The 27,859-nt window shown below is 47.1% G+C and overlaps 3 protein-coding genes and 1 long non-coding RNA gene across 5 annotated transcripts in view; 2 read left to right on the top strand and 2 right to left on the bottom strand.

Annotated features, from left to right (window-relative positions):
* Positions 1 to 560: 560 nt before the first annotated feature.
* On the bottom strand, positions 561 to 8,187 carry LOC121626485. Of its 2 annotated transcripts, none has more exons than XM_041965026.1 (4): positions 7,974 to 8,187; positions 4,680 to 7,315; positions 3,736 to 3,867; positions 561 to 3,226 (listed from the first exon to the last, which is right to left on the bottom strand). In XM_041965026.1, the coding sequence occupies exons 1-4, from the start codon at positions 8,067 to 8,069 to the stop codon at positions 838 to 840; spliced, it is 5,253 nt and encodes a 1,750-aa protein (XP_041820960.1). In that variant the 5' UTR covers positions 8,070 to 8,187; the 3' UTR covers positions 561 to 837. The 2 variants fall into 2 exon arrangements, with proteins under 2 accessions (XP_041820960.1, XP_041820961.1); XM_041965027.1 differs by having other exon boundaries at positions 3,736 to 3,864.
* Positions 8,188 to 10,469: 2,282 nt separating this feature from the next.
* Positions 10,470 to 14,208, top strand: LOC121626655. The gene is made up of 4 exons (XR_006007968.1): positions 10,470 to 11,605; positions 12,496 to 13,440; positions 13,548 to 13,631; positions 13,787 to 14,208. It is a non-coding gene; the product is annotated as an uncharacterized LOC121626655 (long non-coding RNA).
* Positions 14,209 to 16,963: 2,755 nt separating this feature from the next.
* The window catches only part of LOC121627012 (atrial natriuretic peptide receptor 1-like), an 11,069-nt gene continuing 173 nt past the window's right edge, over positions 16,964 to 27,859 (bottom strand). Inside the window, exons 2-23 of the mRNA XM_041965773.1 lie at positions 26,168 to 26,279; positions 25,939 to 26,071; positions 25,642 to 25,774; positions 25,305 to 25,409; positions 24,063 to 24,165; positions 22,508 to 22,653; positions 22,346 to 22,418; positions 21,952 to 22,096; positions 21,773 to 21,859; positions 21,545 to 21,688; positions 21,276 to 21,397; positions 20,708 to 20,846; positions 20,565 to 20,613; positions 20,375 to 20,476; positions 19,769 to 19,888; positions 19,514 to 19,607; positions 19,281 to 19,368; positions 18,871 to 19,010; positions 18,625 to 18,777; positions 18,443 to 18,541; positions 17,289 to 17,380; positions 16,964 to 17,211 (exon numbers count right to left, since the gene is read on the bottom strand). Of these exons, the coding sequence (XP_041821707.1) occupies positions 17,026 to 17,211; positions 17,289 to 17,380; positions 18,443 to 18,541; positions 18,625 to 18,777; positions 18,871 to 19,010; positions 19,281 to 19,368; positions 19,514 to 19,607; positions 19,769 to 19,888; positions 20,375 to 20,476; positions 20,565 to 20,613; positions 20,708 to 20,846; positions 21,276 to 21,397; positions 21,545 to 21,688; positions 21,773 to 21,859; positions 21,952 to 22,096; positions 22,346 to 22,418; positions 22,508 to 22,653; positions 24,063 to 24,165; positions 25,305 to 25,409; positions 25,642 to 25,774; positions 25,939 to 26,071; positions 26,168 to 26,279 (2,565 nt within the window). The 3' untranslated portion in view covers positions 16,964 to 17,025. The remainder of the gene's footprint in view (positions 17,212 to 17,288; positions 17,381 to 18,442; positions 18,542 to 18,624; positions 18,778 to 18,870; positions 19,011 to 19,280; positions 19,369 to 19,513; positions 19,608 to 19,768; positions 19,889 to 20,374; positions 20,477 to 20,564; positions 20,614 to 20,707; positions 20,847 to 21,275; positions 21,398 to 21,544; positions 21,689 to 21,772; positions 21,860 to 21,951; positions 22,097 to 22,345; positions 22,419 to 22,507; positions 22,654 to 24,062; positions 24,166 to 25,304; positions 25,410 to 25,641; positions 25,775 to 25,938; positions 26,072 to 26,167; positions 26,280 to 27,859) is intronic.
* The window catches only part of LOC121626526 (nephronectin-like), an 8,188-nt gene continuing 8,182 nt past the window's right edge, over positions 27,854 to 27,859 (top strand). Inside the window, exon 1 of the mRNA XM_041965095.1 lies at positions 27,854 to 27,859. This exon is cut by the window's right edge and continues 377 nt beyond it. The gene's annotated coding sequence lies outside the window, so the exon portion shown is untranslated.

Genomic DNA, 27,859 nt, shown 5'->3' with positions numbered 1-27,859 from the left:
GCTTCAGGAGGCCTGTTCCCAAACTCAGCCTGAAGATATGTACCAAAATTAATGATGATTGGACAAATCATTACCTTATGGTTATTTCTCTGCTAAGCCCCACCCATCGCAAAAGTTTCTGGGTTAATGGCGGCCATGTTTTTCTGACGATTTATAACATAAGTGTGTAACTCAGTCCCACAGTCATGTTTACTAATTATGGTCTTAATGCAGTAAAAAAAAAAATTCATATAATTGTTTCTTAAAAATGTTGAATAGCAGAAAGTCCTTCACTGGACTTTTATAGGAAAGAGGATGTTTTGGAGAGCACTGAGCTGGACTTGTGAGCCCAAACTACAGTACTACCATCTGATATCTCATATTTCCTGGGAAACACGAGCTCATGGCGACCTGAGCCGTTTTCTGAGCAGAAACTTCAGGGCTTTAGCCTGGGTATAAAAATTCTAAATAAAAATGATATCAAAATTTTAATTTCATATCAGTACTTGTGACCCAATACATCAATTCATCCAAATTTTGACATCCCAGCCACAGAAAAAACAAACCTACAAAGTCACAACTGAAAATAATTATTTTAACTACAATCCGTACATACAGAAACATCAAACAGCATCGTGAACTCGGCCACAGGGATGAAATGGGCGGGAAGGAGTTACATTTTAAATGACCAAATTATCTTAGAAACAAATTAAAGAAAACATGTAAAAAAAATCAGCAGTTTGTTCTTTATATTTTATACATTAAGTCGGCAAACCATGTAAATGTCTTCTCATTTTAGGCATGTGTGTGTGTGTGTGTGTTCCAGTCGCTGCTGGCTTAACGTTCATCAATGGGTGACTAAGACTCTGAATGGGTGTCAATGGAGGAGTTTGAGTTCCACTGGTTCTCGACAGACTGGGGGGAAGACGTGTTGTGATTGCCTGCGGTCAGGTGAAAGTTTCTAGAGTTTTTTGAATGAGAGTCAACGGGTGGCTGAGACTCAATGGGAAGATTGTGTTTTGAGCAGGTGTCAATGGGGAACTGTGGGCTGGAGCTGGAATCAAAGTGGCTGCGAGCTTCTGGATCAGAGTCTTTGGGGTGCAGAAGTTGTGAGTGGGAGTCAACAGTAGGTTTGGACTGGGAACTGCACTTTCTGTGTGATACTTGGAAAGTCAGGGAGGATAAGGCTGTGTGGTTCAAGTGTCCATCAATCACGGCGCTGACAAAGCTAGAAGAGTGTTCCTTAGCAGCTGGCACAGGACTTGTACAATGCATATCAATGGGTAGCAGGTGACCATGAGGCAATCTGTCCTCATCGCTGACTAATGACAATGCTTTGTTGCCTGTCAGTCCTTCTGAAGCTGCGCTGGAAGAGTGGAGGTCAACAGTAGATGTGGGAGTTCTAGGATGCGCATCAGTGGGTAACAACCTGCCACCGCTAGCAGCCTTTGGTGACACCGAGCGAACTCTAGAGGTTGACAGCTTTTCTGACAGGCTCTCTCTCTTACTGGAACAGTAAGGGTCAATGGGTGAGGCGGGATTTTGAGTCCTAGAATCAATGGAAGAAACAAAAACAGGGGGTGATGTGTCGTTACAGTTGGAACCTGAGAAAACATCACTACCTGCCAGTGTGCCTTTAGCAGAAATACTGCTTGAAGGATGAAGGTCAATGGGTGCTCCTCGACTGGAATTTGGGCTTAGAGTTTTATTCCTGCAACCTATGGAGGTAGAGTCAGAGTTAAGTGGCTTGTCTTTGGACCAGCCAGTCTTGGCTGAATGGAAATCAATGGGAGATAAATAATCCACAGGATGCATGGGTGATGATCTAGGACTAGAAGATATTTGCTTTTTACTATCAAGTCCGGAATGCAACTTTGAAGAATGAAAGAGATTGAAGTCCAGATTTGGTAAGAAATCAACACTTTGAGAACTATTTTCAGACTCAGAAAAAGAATGGGAATCAGTAGAAGGTTTGCGACTGGAATGAATGCCGACTGTGGCAACTTTAGGAGAAGCAACTGAATGCGTGTCAATGGGTGCTAAACGACAGGAAGAATGTATGTCAGTGGCTGAAATGTGGCTGGTATTGGCGAGTTCTCCTCTCAGAGCCAAAGTGCTCCGGAAATGTTTCTTCAGTGTTGAAATAGGAGGGATGGCCTGGTTATCTTTAGGCAGCTCAGCACCCAAACGGGAGTCAATGGGGCCGATGGTGGGATTTGAATTGAGGTCGACATGAGAATTTGAATTTGCACCAACTGGGTCAGCGTCAACAGAGGCCTGAGGTGGGCGCAGATCAATGGGAGAGATGGGTAAAAGGTGTGGACTCCCAGCATCTTTGTGTTTTAATGGCGGTGGCGTGTTTCTGTTGTATGACCTAACAGGACTGGCCTGTTTGAGGAGCGGGGGGAGGTCCCTGCCGTCCTCTCTGACCCTGCATTCCAGCCGTTCAAGAGGAGGTAGCGGGGGGATGGAGGTACGAAATGTTGGCAAGTCAAGGCTCTGACTTTGGTCTCTGCTATCATTAGACTGTCGCTCCGCAGGCAAATCGGGACTGGGATGTCTAACTTTAGCCAACCAGTCGTCCTGGTTTGAATGAGCCTGATTGACCTCACATTGATCCCTAAAAGGCTTTTTTCTGGTGCTGGATGAGCAATTGGGTTCAGAGTTCAAAGACGGATCACATTTAGGTGCAGTGATTCCCTTCAGGTCATTGAGGATGGTTGCTAGCAGATGGCTGTCGGAGGTTGAGACCTCAGAATCTCTTTTGTAAACCAGATCCGTTGTTGTGGGGGCAGCATCGTTCTCTCCAGCTGGCGGAGAGCCACCAACCACGGTCCCGGCCTCTCTCTGATGAGCAGCAGTGGTTGCCTTTGTACCAGCCTTTCTCACTGGTCCTTTATCATCATCCAATCCCAGCAGCGAACCGCTCCCCTCAACATTTTCCACATCCACATCATGATCACTGTTGTCACTGTTGTCAACGGCGATGGGACCCGCAGCCTCAGACTGGACCGCTGGCTCTGTCTCCGACCCATCAGATCCATGGTCCAGGATGTCGATAGGAAGCTCCCCGATTTCTGCATGAAAGGCTGCACTGACTCCAGCAGAATGCACCAATGGGAGAGGAGGAAGGTCAGAGAAATCGACGGTCTGCTGGCTGCTGAGTGGACTGCTGCTGCTGCTGCTGCTTTTCTTGTTGACATCGTTGTGGCTGCTGTCGCTGTCGAGGGTGATGATAACCGGAGAACTGAGAGAGACAGACAGGTGGTGTTAATCCTTTTCTTTGTCATTCATCAATGTAAACTACCTACACAAGTCCTGTCTGCACCTTCTGCAGCTCGATAACTATAGCAGTCCACAGATTTTTTTTGATTAGATGACTGATGAAGGAATGAGGAAGAGTAGTGTAGCAGTTGAGTCGAATTTATTTCTGAGCAACTTATTTTTACCATGTACAAATGCAAAGTTATGAATCATCAGCATGCAGAAAAAGATCCCATTAAAATCAAAGAATTTGTTAAATGTATGAGCAAGTGTTTCTTCCTCACTTCCTGGTGGTGCAGGTCGCCCCCTGCTGGCTGTTTTTAACCTCTCAACTGGTGAGAACTATTTATATTAATTATGTTACGACTAATTGTTCAATAGTTTTGACTACATGCATGTTTTAAAGTAATGGATCTAAGTTGCCAGTTAACGGCGATGAATAATAAAGTGGTTTGTTGTCGTATTCTACATGCTTCCAGCTGCACGCCGTACCTGCTGTGTTGTGTCCTGCGGTGGCGTTTCCTGCGCCGCTTGGGGGCGGGGGGTTGTGTCGTGTTGGAGGGGGCGGTGCCTTCGTAGATGATCTCCACGCTGGGACTCCGGTCTTCTCTGCACCTCCGGCTGCTGGAGGACAGACACGAAACAAAGACGTTCACACCCGTTAGATCAACGCTTTGCTCCACACAGAGCAGCGCAGCACAGAGACCACGTCTCCATCAGGACACGAGAAACAGAACAACCCTAAAACTGAAAATCTGCTCTTCATCCTCTCAGTCAATATATTTTTCGTTTTTTATATTTCAGTCAACCTGCAGATAGCAGCATAAGGCCTAAATCAGACAGTTAACACCTTCTGCGAGTACCTTCCAGCTTGCTGTTACCGTGTGGGATGGAGCCTAATCGAATATGCTAATCGAGGAGATTTAATCACTCTGTTTTCATTCATTCTTCATTGCAAAACATTTCTTTTATAAATCACTTGTTCACTTTAAACTCTAAGTTTGCACACAGCCCACATCGTCTGCTCAGATTTTCAAAGCACCCCCCCCCCCCCCCCCCCATTCGCTGACAAATCCACGTTCAACACAACGTTAAATGAGTAAACTCACTCACATTCTATTCGAAATTGTTGATTTTTGACATTTCTATTGAAAAGGTGCACAATTCTGTCTGCTCTGGAATATTTCGGAAGTCAGCAGCTCTGGTGTGCAGTGACACAGCCAGCCAGTGGGACACATTATTATTTTATAAGAGCGACTGTCAAACCTGCGCTCTGTGATCGCCGCTCTCACCACGCTGTTGTTCTTACTTACACCCGAACAGCATTGAAACGGTCATGTGACCTCGTCTTATGAATACTTGATGCTAACTGGCAGCTGTTCTTCAGCTGCGGTGGTGAGGCTTTTAAATCCGTCACAGGAAGCATCCGCCCTCACCTGTCTCCGCCGCTGCCGCCTCTGTGATCGTCTCTCTTCTGCCTCTCTCTTCTCCTCCCTTCCTCTCTCCCCCTCCTTCTCTTCTCCTTCTCCCTCCTCTCCCTCCTACTCTCCCTGCGGTGGCTGCTGCTCGGCCTCCAGGTGGGGTCCTTGTCATCACTGTCCAGGTGGCGGCTCTTGTACTTCCTCTTCCCCCCGGGTTTTTCTCCGTGGTGAGCCTTGCTGCCGTCGCCGGGGGAGAGTGAGGGCGTCGGTGGCGTCTGTGACGACGGCCGTGGGGAGGAGCAGAGCGGTGAGGAGGAGGAGGAGCCGGAGGGTGAGGGGACAGAGGAGGTGAGAGGGGAGATCTGGGAACAGCGGTACTCCCAGCTGGAGTTGGGCGGGCTGGGCGGCGGTGGCGGCGAGCCAGACTCCACGCTAGAGTGAAATGGCGACGGGGAGTGGGAGCGGCGACGCATCATGGCGGGATAAATGGAGCGGTTTGGGTTATACAGGGTGCCCTTCTTCCTCAGCCTGTCGCCGCTCCTTTCCCGCCCTCTCCTGCTCCTCTTCCTCCTCCTCTTCTCCCTCGCCGCCTCGCTGGCAGACTGCTTCCTGTCTCTCCAGCTGTCTCTCTCCCGCCGCTGCTCGCTCTCCCCAGGCGTCGCCGGGCTGAGCGTGCACACAGAGTTCCTGCTTCTTTCTGAGCTGCCTGACCAGGAGCGCGCACGTGAGCGGCATCCAACCGCCTCTGCATCTTTGTCCTTCGTCTTGTCGTTCTGTTCATCTCTGTAGACGCCTGACGTGGAAGGAGGGATCACAGGGAGGTAAGAGAGGGGAGGACTGGTGGAGGGCAGAGGAGGAAGCTTCTCAGCCGTGTTCTCCTCTTTTTCCACTTTGTTCTTCTCTCCTTCCTCCTCCTCGGTGTCAGAGGAGAGCTGCACCAGCTCAGGAGTCCGCTCTGCTATCGGCTTCTTGTAGCCAACTATCAGACACTCCTCCTCTGCCTCCTCCTCCCGCTTCTCTCCTCCCTCCTCATTGGTTGCCTCCTGCGGGGTGGGGATGAATGACAGTGAGGCGAGCGAACACGAGGGCTCAGCAGTGGAGTAGGAGGGGCCTGGAGTCTCGTCATCCCAGGCCGACATGCTGAGGCAGCTTCCGGTTTGGATGATGTCGTCGGGAGTGCCCCCCGCCCTCGCCAGCAGCCTCTCCTCTGATCGTCCTCCCGCCTGCCTCTCCTCTTCCTCACCCTCTGAAATGGCGATGACAGAACTGCTGTCGGTGGAGCTGCTTGTCCCGTCCAGCTCCAGGGCGGCGGCCGGCGGCTCGTACACCGCCTGCAGGTCGTAGTTTTCTAGGCTGAGCGGCGAGCGGGCGAAGCTGACCAGTTCATGCAGGAAGTGGTCGGTGCGGGCCAACAGGAAGGGTCGCAGCTCTTCTTCTATTGTGGGCGTGTCCTCCAGGCCGTGACGGGCAAGCCGTGCCATGATGATGCGTTGGACGATGTCGACTAGCGAGCCGTGCGCGCCGTACAGCACTGTGAGCTCCCGTCGCAACCAGGGGCGGAGTCTGTTAAGGTTGACGGGGTTCCGTCGGAAGCTCTCTGCTGTGATGTCACGCTGCTGTTGACCCTGGTTACCGACCCCGGCAACGCCGCAGACACGTATGCCACTGCGGTAGAGGGTGCGACGGAAGGCCACAGTCTCTCTCTCCCTCAGCCGCCTTAAAGTTCCACCTTCTCGCTGCAACCGCTGCCTCGCTGCCAAACGAGTCATCAGCCGCCGCGATGCCCGGTCATTGGGGGCCACAGGTGCAACTGCCCCCCCGAGTCCCGTCAGTCCCTCAAATATCACCCCACGCTCCGGCAGATCAGCCCCTCTCCTTATCCTCTGCTCCTCCAGGTCTTCTCCCTCCTCACTGTCCTCTGCAACAATGGACGAGACGGCGGGGTGGTGAGGAAGAGGAGTGAGTGCAAGAGGAGGAGAATCAAGGTACCACTCCCACACCCCCGTCCTCTCCTCCACCCTGCTGCCTCCGCTTCCTGTTCCTCTCCTCTCCCTCCTCCGCCTCCTTGTAGTCGTCTCTCCACCTTCAGCCCCTCTGTGCCTCCTCAGCATCAGCCTCATCTGGTGGTTGCTCCTCGCTGCTGAAGCCATCGCCGCCACCATGGCAACAGTGGCAGCGACGCTGCTGTTGGCGGGCGCCGGCCGCAGCGTGTACTCCTTGAAGTCATCTTCGGCGCGGACCGAGTGCAGGATGGAGGCGAAGGGCTGCTTGCAGAGCGGACACTCGGCCTTGTTGTGCGACCACTCCTGGATGCAGGGGAAGCAGAAGCGGTGCAGGCAGCGGTCCAGGTACGCCAGGTTGTTAAAGCGGTCAAGGCAGATCGGACACTTGGAGTCAGGTGAAGCCTCCTCTGCTGCTGTCACCGCCCGCGCTGAGGCCGAGGCGGAGGAGGAGGGAGGAGACGAGGAGGAGGTGGCATCAGCTGTGGTCGAGGTGTTGGTGGTGGTTTTCCTCCGGCTGTTGCGAACGCTGCTCTCTCTGTTCCTCTCCTCTTCTTGCTCTGGCTGACCACCTCCTGCTGTAGCACCTACTCCTCCGGCCGCATTATCACGCCGACGGACACGCAGTTTCATTCGCGTGGGCGCCATCACCTGAACATGCACAGAACACAGAATGTGAAGAAGAATGTGACACCTCACTGGTCACATTTAGAGCCAAGCACTGAACACTTCCTCACTGTGTGACAACAGTGTTTGTGAGACTTTAGACTTTAACAATTTAATCTGAAGCTATTTAGTAAAAACAACACTTAGTAGGAAATATAAATAATAACAACAACAAAGTAGTTATGTGTCTCCTAGTGCCTGGTGATCATTCGATAGTGTTTGTTGTTGCAGCAAAACAAGCTAACAGGCGGCTAAGCTAAACCACATTCTCCACATTTATAGTCTCCGTTTAGTCTTTCGTGGTTTGACTTTGTGTCTTCTTCATAAAAATAAAAACAGAACCGGAGGAGAGGACAGATAACAGTACTGACACTGATAGCTGCTAGCAGACTAGCATGCTAACACTGACTATCGGGGACAGTGAGCACTGCTAGCATGTAGAGAGCCGACAGGTTCAGATGTTTTCTTCTCGCTTCAAACACGTTCATCAATATTTTATCATACAACTTTAAATGGTGACAACCTCCTGTACGCCCACTATGATGCGGTAACTTAGATAATGTAGGTTGATGACAGAGGTAACACGGAAATGTCTCTGTCATTTGTAGCCCGTTAACATGCTAACACAGTTAGCTCTTCGTACCTGAGCAGAAGAAGTAGACTCCCCTGGTCGCTCCGGGAGCTTCTCATCCGGGTTTTTGTTCCTCCTCCGGGCAGAATTCCGCACCGTAAGCGGCATCCGCCGTTAGCGACGTTATCGGTCTACCAGGCTCCGCCGCTCGTATCCGTTTAGACCGAACCCCCCGTTAAAAACGAGACATATGTGTCGGGTGTTTTCGCTCGAACCGTAGCTACACACAGCTGGAATAAGAACGTGCCGCGGTGAATGATGGGAAACCGGATATCTGATTTTTTTTTTCAGGCCAAAGATCGTCAAAAGAGAAGATGACCCACGCCAAACTAAACACCTGAAACTGCGCCATGCCATTTCCACCAGCAAGACAGAATTTTGACAGTAGTCAATGCATCCTTTTTAAGGAAGTATTTCATTATCTTAATAATCATTATTATGACTATGACGTTTTCGCTGGATACGCCAACAGGACCGGAGCAGCTTTGTAATTATGCTCCACAATTTAGCTGCCAAAATTACTACTACTACTACTATTTTACTATTTTGCTATTTTATTATTATGTATATAATCTTTTTACTGCTCGCTATTTTGATATTTTATTATGTATAGTTTGCTCTTTATAGTCTTATTTCTGAAATTTTCACTTATTTCACTGTGTGTAATGCTGCTGCTGCATTGAAATTTCCCATCTTGGGATGAATAAAGTATATCTATCTATCTATCTATCTATCTATCTATCTATTTATTAAAAAAGGGAAGAGTGCACTTATTTTGCCTTTTAGTAAATAATCCATATAATGATGGAAATTATAGATCCATCCTTAACTTCACATCTGGACAAATGGATGGAGAAGCTTTAGGTCTGAAGACTTAACTAAATCCTCGAACAGTCAGGACTTATAGCATGACAGCAGAATGGATTCAGGAAGGGAAGATCGACTGGATGCTGTTGTTAGAATAAATGGTAAAACAGAAAAAATGTGTGAGGTGAAAGAATTAATGGTAGTTGTTTTCTTAGTTGTTTTGGTGGAAGGTTTTACAACTGGGTCCAGAAAGGTAGTTTGGAGTTAAAGTGGGGCCGGAGTCATCTGATCAATATGATGTCGTTCATGGAATTCCTTTAAAGAAGTGTCATTAGTCCAGCATTATTTAACATTATGATCAATGTTTATGAATCTATACAGAAGGATATGTTCGTCAATATATTCAGATGTATGGACATTACAACTGGGGATTTACACTTTCAACCAGCAAGTCTTGCTCTATGTACTTCACTGGAAAGAGAAAGTCTTCATTTTTATTTTTATTTCTTTAATCTTTATTTAGACTACGTCATTAAGGTTAAGATCTCTTTTCCAAGAGAAGCCTGAGAACAAGGAACTCTCACAAGAACGCAATCAGCAAACAAGACAATTACACAATAAACAAGGAATTAAGAGAAACAGTTACAAGAATCATAAAAAAAACAGACAATCCAGCTTCTATGGGGGGTGCAGGACTAAAGCTTGAGGTTAGCTTGCAGTCCATTCCACTTAAAGGAGAAGAGTACCTGAAACCAGTTCTGCTAACTTTAATGTGTTCATGAAGGATATCTCTATATTTTCAGTCGGTCCTGGATGGTGTCCTGTAGGTCCTGGATGGTGTCCTGTAGGTCCTGGATGGTGTCCTGTAGGTCCTGGATGGTGTCCTGTAGGTCCTGGATCTCAGTGCGAGCAGAGATGTGATGTAGGTGAAGTTTCAGCACTTCCTGACTGACAGGAAGTCCGTCCAACCGTTTGATACAGAGAACAATGATGAAGACGGATTCGGCCCAGAGGATGTGGGGATGAAAATACCACTAAAGTGTCCAAAATTAATTATGGGAGTGTAGCAGATTTAAGGAAAATGGTTTTGGATGGAAGACAAAGGATAAATCAGAAGACTACAGCGCTGAAGAAATAAGTTTTAGTTCCCCTCCTCCAATAATTAATGTTCCCCCGTGGCTATTTCCTATGGTGGAAGTTGATTTAAGTATCATGGAGCTAAATACAGATGGAGGTGGAAAGGAAACAGGACACCAACTTGTATAAAAGGAATGTTTTGGAGTTTTTTTTAAAGTCAGAACATTAGTTCACATCCAACAGTTTCACTTAGGGAAAAGAAATATAGACAAATGATCAGATCATACAGCTGATGATGATGGTGGCTATTACTGGAAGCGAGGTCAGACATGGTGGTGCTGTGCACTGACTCTGCAGCAGTTCTTTTAAATTTACAGACTCTGTCAATCATTGAAGACCTAATGTTTAAAATGCAGAACTTTGTTGGTTGAAGGGTCGTGATACTGCAGAGAGGATGACTGAAAGAGGTGCAGCAGAGTCATTGTAAAATGCTCACGTCGCTGTTCCATCTGTGGCGTCTACGAGCTGAACACGAGGTGGCGGCATTGCTCTTAAAAAAGCTGAATGCTAAACCTCAGAAGAAGCAAACGAAGAAGTAGAAGACGTAGGAGAAGGAGAAGAAGAAGAAGAAGAAGAAGAAGAAGAAGAAGAAGAAGAGGCAGAGGCAGCAAGTCAATCAATCAATCACTCAATCAATCGATCAATCAAATCAAATTGTGAGAAAATGCAGACTTTCAGCAGACGGGCTCTGGACCGGATCTACTCTGTGGTGACGTTACATTCAGCTTCCTGCTGAAACATCGTTTTCTCTAACCGGAAACGTGCTCGGTCTAGCTAACCGCTAACGGTTAGCTAGCTGGCTTTAGCAAAAGTTTGCCGGTTTTGTAGTTAATATGAATAAAATAAAAGAACTCGAAGTAAAATGAGTTGAGTCGAGTTAAAAAAAAGTTTCCGTGTTGGACGACGTGATGAATGGCATTAGTTAGTTCGTGGTGGAGAGAATAGCTAGCTACGTGCTGAGCTAATCATAGCAGACAGTATTAGAGAGAGACTTTCATAACGGACCTTCGGGGCTGCACATCTTTGCCGTTATGGGCTTATTTATCAAGAAAGTTGATATCAGTATTGATTGCTGTAAAAGACAGTTGAAGTTTGTAGCTCACACTGGGAGAAAAACGTATTTTTAGCTCTTGAAAAGGAAGTTGTAAAGGTCTTCCACCCTCCTCATCACATGCTGTGGGTGTGTACCTGCGTACACAGGTAAATCCGTCTGTCAGGTGCTCCCAGAGGCCTTCGTGTCCATGTCAGACTAGTTGATTAGCCCACTGAAAACACTCTTTAGCCTGTCAAAGCAGCATTCATGTCATAGAGGAGCTGCTGCAGTTACCAGCCCGGCACTGCTCACCTGGAGGCATCTCCAGAAAACATGATCCCTACCAGTGACTGGTGCTGTGATGGAAACTTTTTCCACTCGGTGTCTTTTTCTAAATGGATAAATATAATAAAGTCTGAATCAGTATCGTCCAGTCTGGTCCAAGATCTCACTTTAAAGTTCTTAAAGCTGCATTTGCACAAATTACAACAAAAGCACGTTCTTATGCCCTCGTCTATTTCTCTCTGTCTCTCAGGTCTTGCTGGCTGTTGTGGTCTTGTCCTGGTCTTATGTAATCTACGCCAGCAGGATCGCATCTCATTGGCTGCTGGAAAAGAGGACCGCCCTCCTCCAGCAAGACTGACAGCACATTGGAGCGCCGATGGGGGTGAGTGTTTCTGCACAAACACAATCATGTTTTTATGCATTTGTTTGTTTTTTAAATGTTTTTTTATTTTCAGTGTCGATGAAACAGATTTTCTCGATTAATCATTCGGTCTTTAAAATGTAAAATAGTGGAAAAAAAGCCATCACAGTTTCTTAAAGCCAAATAGTCGTTGATTGAAAGTTGAATTTTGTGTTTATTTGAGTAATAGAGTGTGTGTGTGTGTGTGTGTGTGTCTGTGTCTGTGTGTGTGTGTGTGTGTGTGTGTGTGTCTGTGTGTGTGTGTGTGTGTCTGTGTGTGTCTGTGTGTCTGTGTCTGTGTGTCTGTGTCTGTGTGTGTGTGTGTCTGTGTGTGTGTGTGTGTGTGTCTGTGTCTGTGTGTGTGTGTGTGTCTGTGTCTGTGTGTCTGTGTGTGTGTCTGTGTCTGTGTGTGTGTGTGTGTGTCTGTGTGTGTGTGTGTCTGTGTGTCTGTGTGTGTGTGTGTCTGTGTCTGTGTGTGTGTGTGTGTGTGTGTGTCTGTGTGTGTCTGTGTGTGTGTGATCTCTGCATGTTGGTCAATTCTTATAAAAAACAAAAGCCAATGATCCGCATCAAGATTGTTTGTCTGTGTTTTCTTTTTGTTCATCGTTATCGGACTTTTAAAGCTCCCATATGTGGATATCAGGTCGGGCTGTAGGTGATGCCCCCTGTGAGGGGCTGTTGTTAAACCCTGGACTGTGTTTGTTCTCACGTCATTAAACGTCCAGTTCAGCTCAGAGGTTTCCTCCTTCTGTGTGACAGAAATCAGGTTTTTCAGAGTTAAAATGATTGAAGGAATCTTTCTGTCTGTTTGAGACGTTTTAAAATTGTTCTCTCGCTCTTGTCTCTTGTCCGTCGTCCTGTTCTGGTCTCAGGCCGACGGACTGTTCAAACCTTCCCGGGGTTCGGCTGTCTTGTGCTCTGAGAGCCACGTAGAGCCCGGAGCCGCTGAACCACGTCAGGAGTGGACCGAACCTGCCGGACCTCCAAAAGCTTCCCGCCAGCCAGCGTTCAGTGGAAACGATGGGACCCCAAGTGTGTCTGCACCGGGGGAGGCCTGAGATGTGACGCTCCGTCGGTGGAAAGGATTTCTGGGTCCGGTATCTGCCCTCAGTCTTTCTCTCGGTGCAGATGAAGATGAGAAGTTTCTGGGTTTTGAACTCAGCGATGTGTGGCGGTCTGTGAGGCTCTACAGCCGCTCTGGGTTCATAGTTAACATCTTATCTGCGCGTAATAAACGCCTGAGAAGCCTGCGTGTTATCTGTTGACTCTGAATTCATTAATGAAACTGTTGGTCAACAGAAGATGAATCAGCAGCTGTTCGATTCCTCCATGAACGCTTGTGGCCGTTTTGGAAGGAAAACCTGTTTCAGCTTCTCGCCGGTGAACATTTCAGTGTTTCTGTCTCTGTGGAATCAAACAGATCGTTTTGGGTTTGTGCTGCAGTTTGAACACGTCACACAAGTTCTGGGAAAATCTTTGTCACTTCGTTTTATTTATTTTTATATCTGTGTTTCATTCTGATCATTTTATCACTTTGATATTAAAGAGGTTTTTTTCATTTCATCAGAGTCCAAACACTTTATTATCCTGTGTGTGTGTGTGTGTGTGCGCGCGCGCGCGTGTGTGCGTGTGTCTGATGTATTCAGTAACTAAAAGCCCTCAAACACACACACAGCTGTGTTTGATGATGAGGAGACACTTTGATGTGTGTGTGTGTGTCCTCAGATATGTAAATGTTGTCAACAGAATGGGTGGATGAGAGAGGGCGAGCGAGCTGAACCGTGAATGAGGGATGGAGAGAGAGAGAGACTCTTTAGGTGAGTACTCATTCTATTAACAAAGCACTTGAAACACACTCGTTCTGCCTCATCTGTAATTAAAACCAGGACTCTGCTCTTCGTCTCCGTCCCTCGCTGTTCTTCAGAAGAGATCCAGCCGAGATGATTTCTGTCATCAAACAATTCCCATCAATACTTTAACAGTAATGTTGTGAGCTAACAGCTAAAAGGTGAGCTTAATGTTGATCATTGAATCTTAAATGTGTGTGTGTGCGCGTTCTGCGTTCTGCAGCTGTTCTTGTATTCCACTCATACAGATGAGCCCGTATAACAGACACACTTCAGAATTCATGCTGTTAATCATGTTGTTATCATTTGTGTTCAGTCAGTTCAGCACAGACCGGATACAGACCCTCGGCAGACCCTCGGCAGATACAGACGCTCTAATTAAAGACGCTGTGGAGGCCTGGAGCAGCCAGATGTTCTCAATGTTTGTGTTGGTCAGTGGATTTTTTAGATGACATCTCACCACGACTGGATGAAGTTCAGATCCCTCTGAATGAAAACTCAAACACCCTCCGAGTGTCTGATATTCAGAAGACGAGTCCACAGCCAGGCTGGACACAGCGTTGGTGACATTCACAAGTTCGCGTCTGACTGGAAGAAACTTCTGTTACATGAACAGCGACTACAAACACCAGAGACGCTTTTCGACTTGTATAAATGTCAAACAGCCAAAGTCACATTGTACGGAGCCCCTAAAGCAGTGGCCCCCAACCTTTTCTGTACCATGGCCCGGTTTAATGTCTGACAGTATTTTCACGGCCCAGTCTAAAGGTGTAGCAGATAAAAACAAAATAAAATGATAAGATCGGCATTAAAAACTGTGGTATTTTCTCTTTAATAATAATAATAATAATAACAATAATAATGAACGTAAATCCACTTTTTAATCATGTCAAGAGGACCTGGCTGCAGACTGCCACTGTCAGCCACCTCCACAACAAAACAATGGAAATTATTTTTTCTTTCTGTGCGGCCCAGTACCAAACGACCCACGGGTTGGGGATCAATGCCCTAAAGCAGCCATGTCCAAACTATTCCATAAAGGGCCGTGTGGCTGCAGGTTTTCGTTCCAACCAAGGAGGAGCACACCAGACTGGACTCATTTAATCAGCTGATCTCACTTTTCAGCTGATAACTAAGAGATCCCTTGATGTTGATTGGTTGGCCTGGTGTGCTCCTCCTTGGTTGGAACGAAAACCTGCAGCCACACGGCCCTTTATGGAATAGTTTGGACATGCCTGCCCTAAAGTGTCATGAAGAAAAAAAACTATTACTATTTCGAGCGCACGAGATACTAAAACATGCACAAGATCAGGGGTCGGCAACCCGCGGCTCCTGAACCTCAGCGCACAGCGTCTGCACATCCGCGCTGTGCGCCGTCACCTGCATCTTTACGCAGGATCAGCTGTCATCTGTGAGCGCGCGGTGTTTGTTTCAAAACGAACAAACTAAAATAAAATACATTTTAATTAAATGCTCATTAATTATTTTCAGGAGCCGCATCAGAGGGATGAAAGAGCCGCCGGAGCCTCGGGTTGCCGACCCCTGATCTAGTGGATGCAGAACGCAACGCAGACACCACAGTGGGAACTGTTCCTACGCATAACGCGGTGCGCCCTATGTATGAAAAAAGTTTTAAAATAGTCCATTCGTTGAAGGTGCGCCTCATAGTGCGGAAAATACGGTAAATATTAAAATGAGATTCAGTCGTGAAGGGAGCCCGCTGTCTATTGTTGGTGCTACCTGTCTGTAGAAATGAACGAGCGCACGTTTTAGTATCTCGTGCGCACGATATAGTTTTTTTTTTCTTCATGACACTTTAGGGCAGGCATCTCAAACTCATTCCATAAAGGGCCGCGTGGCTGCAAGTTTTCATTCCAACCAAGGAGGAGCACACCTGGCTGGAATCAATTAATCAGCTGATCTCAGTCTTCAGCTGTTAACTAAGTGATCCCTTGATGTTGATTGGTTGGCCTGGTGTGCTCCTCCTGGGTTGGAATGAAAACCTGCAGCCACGCGGCCCTTCATGGAATCGGTTTGAGATGCCTGCTTTAGGGGCTCCGTAAACATCGCGTTAGTTTCCACGTTAAATATTTCAGTATTTCTAAACTCAGCAGTGGGGAGAATTCCCAGGATGCTGCTCAGACCCTTCTGTTCGGTGTTTTCAGCAGGATTCATCCTGAACTGCCGCCGCTCCCTTCCTTTCCCGCTCGTTTCCCCAGATCATGAGATTGTGGCTGAGGTGGACGTGAACAGAAATGAACGTCGTTGATTTGATGTTTGCTGATAACGAGATTCAATCTGACACACAATCTTCCTCCATCTCCTCCCTCCGGTCCTCTCCTCCTCCTCCTCTTCCTCCGCTCCATCTGTCGTCACGTCGGCCATCTTGGCTGCCAACAGGTAAACAAATCCCTTCGTCTCTGTCTCTTCAAGTCGACCATGTGACTGAATGTTCACTCAGCAGACGTGTTAATGAAGCTGAAACCACTCAGAGGAGGCAGCAGTATGTCAGTTTATTATATTTGGTACAATGTTGATCATCCAGAGGGAAAAACCAGGAAATGTACAGATATTGTGTCAACATCAGTTTCAGCCTTGAATAAAATGTTCTCAGTTTCCATGACGGCAGAATCCGTCCTGGTTTTCTTTTTAAGACTTCTTCCACAGAAAAATTCTTAAACTTTCAAACAGCTGACTGAGACGAAGAGTTTCCAGCAGGTAACCACAGAGAAACACCGGACAGTCAGTCAGCTGTTCCACTGACGTCTCAACCATCAGCTGTCGAGATAAGATAAAACTTTATTAATCCCACGCCGGGAAATTAAATGATCACATGCAGCCAACAATAAAAGATCAAAGAGTCGATAAACAGAAGAAAGAAGTATTAAAAAGCAGATCAGTGGGGTGGGGGCGAGGTCGTACTGGTGGGAAATAATTGGCTGGCTGCTGATTCTGTGAGCGTCAGAATGAAAAAGCGGGAAAGCTTCTTACTAAAATCTCATGTTTTTGTTCTAACAACACATGTGAGAGAAGGAATGAAAGTCCTGACAGCACAGGGTGTCCACAGGGTGTCCACAGGGTGTCCACACGGTGTCCACACGGTGTCCACACAGTGTCGCCTTGAGTCTCCTCGAGGGACGGCGTGCTGCAGTCCAGTCCGGCTTGTTGGCATCTCCCTCGTTGAAGTCGAGTCTTCTGGCTCTTCTGCCAAAGAGCCCGTTCGCATCCAGGCTGCGAACAATTACCTGGAAAACCCCCCCGGGGGCTCAAAGCCGCACAGTGAACAGAAAGTTTGTTATGACGCATGTTGATGTGTCCTAATGACGTTCACTGTCCTCACCGTCCCTCTGAAGAAGAAGCAGGGCTACCAGTACTTTGGGCCTCGAGACGGTTGTGATGACATGTTTGAGCTCGGAGGGGGGGGGGTGAATTAATGACATACTGAAACAGCCACAGTACAACACACACATCACATGTAGCATAGCATTCACGTTAGCATTCTGCATTCTGTTCAGACTAACTGATCAGATGATACTCGGGCCGGATCAGGCCGGATCAGGCCGGATCCAGGAGAAGATCACCGTTCAGAAAGCCGGGCACGGACGAGCACAGCCCTCCTTCTTTCTCCGCCTCCGTCTCCATGGTGACGCCTTTGTTTGCCTTGGCGTCGGGGCTGACGTCCTTGGAGACCACGGACGTCTTCTTCCCCTCCAACCAGTAAGTCACCATGTCACCTTTGCCCTGTTAGAGACAGACAGATCCAGAGCGTCACTGGGCGGCTCCCGGTGTTCCCGGTGCCTGTTTCAGAGGCGGCTCACCTTGACCTGCAGCATTCCTCTGCACTCCAGCAGGTAGCCGCCGATCTCCTCCAGCAGGTAGAAGGCGGTGGAGCTGCACTGGATCTTCAGGGCTGGAAACACACCCGGTTTGTGTTAGAACATTCTGCTGGTCTTTAGTCCACATATTTATATGTCACAGTCACTTTATTATTTTGAAATATTTTCATTAGTGGTGTGAAGATTTTAGATTTAGATTTTAGAAGAGTTTAAATACAGTATACTCAAACATCACGCTGTCATAATTGAACTTATGAATACACAGCATGTGATTTATTTAGTGTTTTAGTGTAGTGCAGAGAACCTGAACTAGCAGACACAAGTGAGAACGTGGCTGAAATGACTGATCTGGGTTAGTTTTAGGGAGGACTTGGACTCAAAGCCTGAAGCAGATCCTGGCACAGCAAGAGGGTCCAAACATAAAAACCACTGTGATGCAGCTTCAGCCCTGAGTGTCGGGTGCTTGGACCCCAGGATGCCTGCTTGGAGGTTTGGTTATTTTCATTCAAGTGTTATGATTATTGTTGGTTCTGATTTTCAATGCATTGATTATTATTATCAACATCATTATTATATTTATAATAATAATAATAATGATGTCGCTATTATCATTATTATTATTATGTTCCTGTATTATTCTTGTGCTGAACAGCCTGCAGTAAGATGCTGCTACGCTACAGCCAGGCTAAAACAGGGAGTTGTTAACATTATGATACCGTTCATACAGGAAGTCTAGCTAGCTCGTATCAAATTGCTCGCTGGTCCGGACCAGACTGTGAACCGTGCAGCCGATGGTTTCAGCGGCTCATGCTCGTTGGCTGCTGGTGAAGAATTCAGTGAGGTTTGTTTTCTTTGAGGCTCTGTGGTTGCCATGGTGCAGGAGCTCATTACAGAGCTGAACCATTGTCAGCCACCCTCTCCTGCTCCCAATGCGGGCGGTCTGAAAGCTCCTCCGTGTTAACGGATTATGGAACCAGACGTAAACCATCAGCAAAGACGGACGTTGTAAACAGGGATGACGTGAAACATGTTCTTTCCTGCATTAAACGGCTTCTCAGGTAAACGGCACAGCTCAGGTGAAGTCAGGAGACTTCTCAGATGGTCCAGGTGTTGCTCTGTTAGCAGCAGACTGTTACCCAGGCTGGTGGACTCCATCCTCGATGCTGTGTTGACTGTGTCTCCAAACAGACAGTAACGAGGCATCTTCGTCCCCACGACTCCCGCTACCACCGGACCTGAAGAGGGACGCGTTAAAACGGGTCTGGAGGTGCATTTTGATTCGTAAGGTGTGTGTATGTCGTCGAGAGGGCGCGTGTACCAGAGTGTATCCCAGCTCGTATCTGCAGCTGCATGTTGGGTTTGTGGGGGATCCTGAAGGTGCGACAGACGCCCACCAGGTCCAGAGCCATGCTGGCGATCTCTGAGGCGTGGAGGATCCCGTTCTCCCGGGGAACGCCGGACACCACCATGTCTACAACCACCCGATGACACAGTCAGCAACGTTAAATCCAGTGTGTGTGTGTGTGCGTGTGCGTGCGTGCGTGCGTGCGTGCGTGACACTCACAGGCGTCTCCGATGGTTTCCACCTTGTAGACGTCGTAGTTGTCGATGATGTCGTCAAACGTTGTGTAGAGCTTGTTGAGGAAGTCGACGACCTGGTAAGGAGTGCTGCTGCTGGACAGCTGTGTGAAGCCCACAATATCACTGCACACACACACACACACACACACACACACACACACACACACACACACAGGTACATGGTAAATACTCAGCCCTGTTCTGAGTCAGCGATGATGCTGTCAGTTGTCTCTCTGATGTCCTCAGACGTCTTGCAGACGTCCTGACTCAAACATGTCTACCTTCTCCAGACTTTTTGTTGCCTTTTATTGGAAAGCAACAGCTGAGGAGGAAGAAGATGCCGTCGTGCAGCCTCGGCATTAACACGTGGAAACACATTCAGTCAGTTCCTACCTGAAGAAGATGGTGGCGCTGACGTAACTCTGAGCCTGCAGCGGCTTCCCCTGCCGCAGGTCGTCAGCTACCTGTTTAGGAAGCATACCTGCAACAGAACACACCCGTCTTTTTGTCTTATTTCACCTTTATGTGTGTGTGTGTGCGTGTGTGTGTGTGCGTGTGTGTGCGTGCGTGCGTGCGTGTGTGTGTGCGTGCGTGTGTGTGCGTGCATGTGTGTGTGCGTGCTGTACTGTATAGCAGCCGGTCAGTCCTCTGCTTCTCATGTGTCAGATCCTGAGTCCGCTCAGCCACCAACACCTCCAGGTGTTTACTGTACTTCTCCATCTGAAACAGAGAGCGTTGGATCTCCTTCATGTGATACAGTCTGGACAGCGGAGGAAGGAAACAGCCAATCACAGCCCTGGATTTTAATAAGGCGGCCTCTGTCATCAACATGATTCAATATTCAAAGTGATGTCTGCCCTGTCTGTGCCGCAGGTCGTTACCAGGTTCATCATCATGTCCACTGGGCTGACTTTGATCGGGTTGATCCGGTTAACGAACTTCCTGATCTGTTCAAAGGTGGGTCGGTGGGCGGGGTTATGAGAGCGACAGCGCCGGATGAGCTACGGAGACACACACGGGACAAAAGACAGCACAAGCGGTTAGAGAGAGTTTTCTTGTGATTTGAAGTTTGTGTTACAGAGTTTCTCAGAAACGGCCGTTCTCTGATTGGACAAAGCGAAGCAGATGTTTGACGGTCAGAGACGATTATTTTAAAGGACGTTAAGCACACGCAGAGACGTGTAAACTGCTTCTAAACGTTGTAATTCACTATGTTTTTGAATGTGGCAATCACTATCGAGCTAACATGCTAAGGTTAGCATTGCTCCTCATCACATTTTAGTCAAGCTGTGATCACCCCCGACAACAACGTAGCATTCAAACCAATAAAAATGATGCAGTCAGCGCTCTTCTATCGTTGTATTGTCCCTCAAGCAATCAGTCACTGCACTTCATGATGCAAACGTCAAAACAATCGGAGGCTGATGCTCGAGAAATAAAGATGAATGACGTTTGTTCAGAAGCAGGTCCGGGCGGCGCTCACACACCTCCACGTAGTCGGCCGGACAGGGGCAGGTGTTGTCGGCCTTACTGCAGATCAGCTCAGGTAGAGGAGGACACCAGGCGCTCTCCAGGTTAGACTCCTCTGCCTGCAACACATTCAGGTATTTGTCCTCTGTTTGTGCAGCGAGTTACAGCAGAGCGGCTGGACGGTGGGACACACACACGACGACTTACGGGGACGGGGTCGCTGCGAGTGGCGATCTCCAGCAAGATGATGGAGTAGCTGGGAAAACATACAGAGCGGAGCAACGTGATTGGTCTACGTGTGTGCACCTGAGCCTTTGGGAACTCGTGCTCGCGGTTCAGCTCTTTGATACCTGAACACATCTCCAGCCAGCGTCGGCTCCACGTTAGAGTTCTGGAACTCAGGCGGCATGTACACCTCCAACAGTCTCTGCTGATAGGTGGAAAGAGGCTCCGCCCCATCATCCCTGCGATACGTTCTCAGCCCGTAATCTGACAGGACAGATCACATGTCAATCAAAATCAAAAAATTAAACCGTCCAATCGGCGTCAAAGATTTATCGTGTGTTCCAGAGAAGTCAGATGATGTTTGCGTGCTTTTACACGTCTGATGTAAAAGTGATGCAACATTAGATGATGCATTTATTAGCTTCTAGGCTGTAAAGGCTCACAGATTTAGATTTTTACTCATTTTCACCAAAAAAACACAGATTTTACAAACAGACAGGTGGAAACTTATTTTTGGCTGATTGCAGCGACGCACCTTTAAACTGCTGTCTTAGCCATGAAAATCAGTTACTTTGATTCTTGGATTATTAATGTTTTACCCAGTTTTCATCTATTTTTAACATTCAGTGTAAAAACAGATGGGCAGACGCGGCGCAGGGGAAACACATTCGCTCCAGCACACACTCATATTGCCTGTTATTTTGCAGACCCAGCGGTCGTCTAACACACAGTTCAGAGACTTGAGTCGGCCGTGACAGATCCTGTGCTGGTGGAGGTACGACATCCCTCTGGCGATGTCCGTCGCGAAGGAAAACCTGGAAGAGTGTGTGAAGCTGGACTTCATTTATTATTCTTACCCAAATTTACCTAAATATCAAACATTAGTCCAGTAATGTCTGTGGTTTAAATTAAATCAACTTACTATCAAAGCTCAGATAAGATGTGCATGTTTGTGCATCTACCTGAAGCCCCAGTTAAGTGGGATCTCCTCGTTAAGCAGAACATCGTTAAGGCTTCCTTTTGGGCAGTACTCTGTCACTATGGCAACATTAGGCACCTCAACACAACCGCCGATAAACTTGCACAGGTTGGGGTGATCAAGCTCCCTGGAGGCGGACGAGAGATGCGGTCAGTGTTTGATATTCGAGGGTCTTAATGAAGGATGGCGAGTGTGTATGTGTGTGCGTTACCTGACTTGTTTGACTTCCTGTCTGATGGTTTTGGACAGAGAGAAAGTCTTTGTTTGAATCCTCTTGATGGCCACCGTCCTGCCATCACTGCAGAGGAAAAAGATGTTAATCCAGGACGTTTTCTCACAGTGCCCCCCCAGCTGTCTCCAGACCGTCCGTAGTCCAACAGGTGGGCTTACTATATCCCAGTGCAGGTGAACAGAGTTTTCCTGGTGCCTGGTTGTCCTGTGCAGGAGCTGAGAGCAGTCACACAGCTGGTGTTACTGTCGCTGTTGCCGACCGGGACACTCATGATACTGCCCATCGTCATGCAAGCTTCCGGATCTATAGAGAGACAGAGGGCTGCACTCACTGCTGCTTCTGACGCATTACGTCTGATCTATATCATTTAGAACGACCTGAAAACAAAAAGTCTCATTATACTTCATGTGATGACTGTTTGAATCAGTTTAAAGCTGTTTCAGACCAACGCCTGATCGGTTCAGACCTCTTGTGACCTGTGGAGACCCTTACTAGCTTACATTAGAGCCGGCTGGTTTCAGGTAGTTTAAAGCAGCCTGATTGTTACGACACCTTGTTTTATCGTCGTGAAGTCGATGATCCAGCTCTCGTCCCACAGCAGCTTCTGTTTCTGGTACCTCAGCCACTGCGCAGGACAGATTTATGACAGATTTCATTTAAGGGCTTCCATTATTGTGTTATTTTCAAATTAGCATGCGTGTCGTTGATTCTCACCACAGCGGTCAGTATGAAGCAGAGGCAGAGCAGGCTGAGCGGCAGGCCGATGGCCAGCTTGGCTGCGGCGGTCATGGGGCATTCACCACAGTCGGCTAGACAGGTGGAACAAAGCTCCGCCTCCTCACAAACACCATCTCCACACACTTAGAGGACAGAGAGAAGGATTAAGTAGCAACTTGTTCATGTTTTCACTAATATAAAATACACACATGTAACCTTATACCTAAAGATAATGGTCTCTGAAACCTAAACACAACAATTCCTGACCTTACAGTATACACTACCTGAACTTATTATACTTAAAGGATAACTTTCGTTTTTAACAACTATTTGTAGCATTAAATACGCCCATTTACTCCCCCAGACAACTTTGGTGGCATTTGGAGTCGTTTTGAAGAAATTAGCCCCAGAGGAGCGGCGCGTATATCCGTATAATGCGAGTACTCGGGGCATCCATGCGCAGCCTCTACATAACACATAATCTGCAGAAACTCGTTCATATTCCAATATTTAGTTCTGATATGCTGGTGCTATTCCCCTCTGAGCCCGTGGTGGCATGTTATCAACATCCGGCGTCTCTAGACAACTACTTCTGACGTGGATGACGTCATTTTCGACCGCCGCGCGCTGCGAGCAGCCAGCCACAACACGGCTGACTCTGCGGCGGTCGGCTAGTTTAGCTTTAGTTTGCGACTGTTATTTTTCACAAAATGGATGAATACTTTTCCGACTCTGAGGTGGTGGACGATGACTTTGTTTACGATGGACGTCCTCACCGTTTTGAGCCAGAGTACACGGACGAGGAGCTCGTTGAAAGGAGGACGCGGAGGCAGAGGTGTTCTTGTGGACAATGTTCATCAATGACAGTTGTCTAGAGACACTGGATGTTGATAACATGCCACCACGGGCTCAGAGGGGAATAGCACCAGCATATCATAACTAAATATTGGAATATGAACGAGTTTCGCCGCAGATTATGCGTTTATAGAGGCTGCGCATGGATGCCCCGAGTACTTGCATTATACGGATATACGCGCCGCTCCTCTGGGGCTAATTTCTTCAAAACGACTCCAAATGCCACCAAAGTTGTCTGAGTGTCTAAATGGGCGTATTTAATGCTACAAATAAAGTCCAGGTTGTAAAAAACGAAAGTTATCCTTTAAATACTCCATGTTTGAACAAAGTTTCTGTCTAAATTGGAGTATAAGGAACTTAAATGTGAAGCTTCCGATTGACTGCTCAGTCTATGATCGAACTGTCACCTATGGCCATGAGTCTTGGGCGGTTACAACCCAAATAATGAGACTGTGGAGAGCTGAAACAGTCGGAGAGAGCGTCTGGTCTCCATCTAAGTGACGAGGTGAAGAGCTCAGACGTACAGGAGGATCAAGAGGACGACTGTTGGTCCTCTTTGACGCCTCCCTGTGAACAAGTTCGAGACAAACGTGGCCTTGATATGGCGTTTACCGACCCTTGTTGGTCACATGACCCTTGTATTTGTTTCTGTGGTCATGCTAGGAAGTAGAGAGGGACATAAACTAACATAACCTACCTACAGCAGGCTGCACAGTGCTCTTGGCCTCAAGAGCGACCTGCATGCGACCGACTCGTATGTGAGCGATGAGGGAGGTTAAGCCAGCGTGGACCAGAACCACCTGCAAGGCAAAGTAATGGGTCCACCTGGTTATCAGAAACACCAGCCAAGAATGTTTACATCTGTTCAGAGGGTTTTATTTTCCACCTTATGTTCTTCATTCTCTTTATGAAAGACTGTGATGTGTGTTTTTTAACGACACAGACACAGATAATACCCACAGTGAGGTTAAAACCAGGGGAAGACATTCTGGGCTGGAATAGGCTGACAGGTAATCAAGACTGGTAGTGGATGATGGGAGGCTCTGTTATGCTTGTTCTTTCAGAGGCCTTTCGACCAATCAGTGTTGAGCAGTAGTGATGCCACAAGTAGTGGTGTTACTACTTTAACAACATTTCTCAGTAGCACGTTGGTAGCGTCACTGTTTTCTGAATTAGATCAGATTTTCAGTGTCTTAGCTCTTTTCTCTCATGTCCATCCTGTATCTTTTTTATCTGCACTTGTTGTACTTTTTTTGTTGTAAAATACTTTGAGCTAGGATTCTTGTATGGAAGGTGCTGTACAAATAAAGTATTATTATCATTATAATCATTATTGAGTGTCTGCCTCCTATTATAGCAAAAATAATTTTGGAGTACGAGGAGGAGAGTTTGAAACATTTGTGATATAAAGTAGCGTATCGTCTGCGTACAAACATTAACCTACATCAGGACTTGTACATTAAAATATAGAAAATTAGTATAGCAGTGACTTGATTTTGGCATTTGTAGAGAGCCAAACCCAAAATCACATCACTGTTCTACAAATATACTCTGACCATTCCCTGGATGCTCCCAGCGTATCAAAGGACAAAGGTCTTTACACACTGAAGTCACTATCGTACATAATGAATTTTGTATTCTTGGCAATGCAAGATGCACTGCTACACCTCAACTTTCTGTCACTTAAGCTAGTGACCTGATTGAATGCTGTCAGTCGCCTAAAGAACCCACCTTTTCCCACCTGTAGCTTCTATCCAGTCATACAAGGAGAGAGGTCTTTGACTTCCCCCTACTGAGCTTTCTTCCATTTAGCCCTTATGTTTTAAGACTTTATGGAGTTTATTCAGATGACTTCGACCAGCTCAGAAACCATTACTCGTTTGAGAAACTGTAAGTGATATTGGGCCGCATAGATAAACTGGACATGTGAGCGCGTTACCTTGGCAGTCCAGTTGGTCTGGGTCATCTTGCCAGAGGTAGAGATGGTGTGTGTGAAGATCTTTCCGTCGTCAGGAATCCAGGGACCACAGATGCTCTCTGATGTCTGAAATTTGGTTTATTTAATATTCATTGTTTTATTGTCTTTAAAATGTAATTTCTTCAAAAAGCTGCATTTTTGAGTAAAAAGTCCCTGCTGACATACAGAAGCTGAAAATAACGAAGCACATGGTTCCATTTTTTAGTGTTGAATGTCATTGTACTGGTTGAAATTTAGAGGAAACTTGTTGCTGTAAATACTAAGAAGTTAAAATAAGGGACTTAGTGTCAGTACGTACCATGTATCCCAGTGGACAGGAGTGGATGTTAGCGTGATGAATGCAGCAGTTTTCTCCGTCAGCCTCATTCCAGTTGGCTGGACAGTCGTGATGTTCGCAGAACTTCCGAGCTGCTTGAGCGTTCACTATGGAACTGAACACATATGCACACCAGACTTCAGACCGGGTTAAGATCCCGTCTGGCTCCCAGTGGAGTTTAATTGTCCAGTCTAAAACTAGTTTAAAGAAGTATAAGCCGGTCAGTCTGGTTTAAATACAGTCTGAACTCTTGTGAGCCAGTCTCACAGATGTACTAACCTGTTTGTGAAGATGTGGTTGTCGATCGCCCAGTGGTAGAAAGAGTCCCTGGCTGTGACTGAGTACGTGACGCTGAAGACCTCGCCGGTCTTCACAGTCTCTGGAGGGCGGACCACCCAGGCCATCTCCAGACCTGGGCGAAGATATAAGAAGAAGAAGAAGATATGACAGCACCTGTTTGTACTGTACCTGTACAGACATTCAGTCATTGAGACGGTCAGATTCTCACCCCCGCAGTCGATCATGTTGTATTCGTTTGGTTTGTCCAGAGGCCAGCAGTCGTACTCGCTGTTGTCCAGGTCGTGCCAGCAATGCGTCGGACCAACGCTGCAAACACACACCTGGATACAACACAGCAGAGCCGAATGATCAACGAGCAGGAATTGTTAATCCCCTGATAACGCAGCTGCGGGTAAATGATGGGTATAGAATAATAGAGATAATAATAATAGAAATATATGAAGTCCGCTTAAACGAGACAATTAAGCCAATAAAGATCTATTGAAAGTAGTTTAAATCATTTTACAGTTTTCAGAGAAGAGACAGTAAATTAGCCTTTTATCAAGAAAACAAACATCTGGAGTCATTTGATGAATAAAAAGTCACAGTGAGCTGGATTTTATCAACATGAAACCAGTAAATTCCATTTTTCTCTTAAATATTAGACAAAAAATCTTCTTCCTGCATTTGCTGGGCTGCTTCACCACAACCTGCACTTTTCTAATTTTGATAAAGAAAAGACCAAACAGACTTCACCAGACCTTCATAATAAAATGCACATCAGGATCAGCGTTCCAGCTACAACTGCTGATAACATGAAATATGGTCAATTTACCATAGCTGCCTTATTTAAACACTGAATAATAATTAATAATCCAATGTGAGAAAAATGATCCTATGTTTATTCAACCAATTAACACTTTTTAAACAAGTCAAAAGCAGGTGTTAGATTTGAAGTCTTACCCAGAGCAGAAACCAAAATCTTTGTCTTGTCTTCATGTTGCTGCTGAAGGACTGACAGGCTGAAGGGACAGACAGTTCGAGGACATCTGCAGCGTATGAGCTGCTGAATCCAGACTCAGTGATGAGGAGAGCAGGAGGAGAAAAGTGGGGGGTGGTCGAGAGAGGTAGGAAAGACTACAGAGAGAGAGAGACCTGGTCCAACCTGAACACACAGTTTAACATAAAGCTGATAGTGACAGTCACTGCCCTCTGGTGGTGAGTTTGGTTACTGCACTTGTTGCTCTTAATACGAGCCATCGCAGTGTCCTTTGTGTCCATGTGAAGAATAAAAACTCGGCTGGAGGACATTGACTGATCATTTCACTCGTACTCTATAAACTGTTGGGTAGTTTTATTTATAACAAAGTAACTAAAGTAATCCAATACATGTAGTACAGTAAAAAGTACATCAATAAGTGTACTACATCTCTGGATCTTTGGCTTTTGGACTGTTTGGACAAAACAAGACATTTAAAGTCTTTGGCCACTGCTTTTGCTTTGACGTACTGGTAACAGAGTATTTCTACACTGTCATTGCTACTTTTACTTCAGTCAGATATCTGAGCTGTGCGTGGTGCAGTACACTGAGTGTGCACCGTCAGCACCTCCACCCTCCTGACCGACGATCACACGCTGTCAGCGGCTTCATTTCGAGGTTCATGTCCCGACAAATGAGCTCCAGCTGTTTACAGTCAACATGCACGAACACACGCGCGCGCGCGCCAGCGGTGCATCTGCAGCTGCCCACCGAGCGCGTGTGTGCGCGCGCGCTTCCTGTCGTCTCCCCTTCACGTCTGTCTGCCCCGCGCGCGACACCGGCCCCCTCGGATTCGTCCCGCCAATCGCGGAGCGCACGAGGACGCGCTTTTCAGTCGGCCGTCGGAACGCTGGTGCGCGCGCGCGGCCACGCGGAGAAGAT

This window comes from Chelmon rostratus, chromosome 23 (assembly GCF_017976325.1).
Source record: "Chelmon rostratus isolate fCheRos1 chromosome 23, fCheRos1.pri, whole genome shotgun sequence".
Taxonomy (NCBI): Eukaryota; Metazoa; Chordata; class Actinopteri; order Chaetodontiformes; family Chaetodontidae; genus Chelmon; species Chelmon rostratus.
The sequence above is the reverse complement of the archived record's forward strand: the minus strand, read 5'-3'. Positions and strand labels throughout refer to the sequence as shown.

What these genes read in the sequence shown, in the direction of transcription:
- LOC121626485 (XM_041965026.1), bottom strand. Translation starts at nt 8,069, where the DNA reads ATGCCGCTTACGGTGCGGAATTCTGCCCGGAGGAGGAACAAAAACCCG. An exon ending in GGCGGCAGCGGCGGAGACAG is followed by an intron (nt 3,868 to 4,679) that starts GTGAGGGCGGAT and finishes TCTGTCCTCCAG; the next exon opens with CAGCCGGAGGTGCAGAGAAG. An exon ending in CGCAGGACACAACACAGCAG is followed by an intron (nt 3,227 to 3,735) that starts GTACGGCGTGCA and finishes TGTCTCTCTCAG; the next exon opens with TTCTCCGGTTATCATCACCC.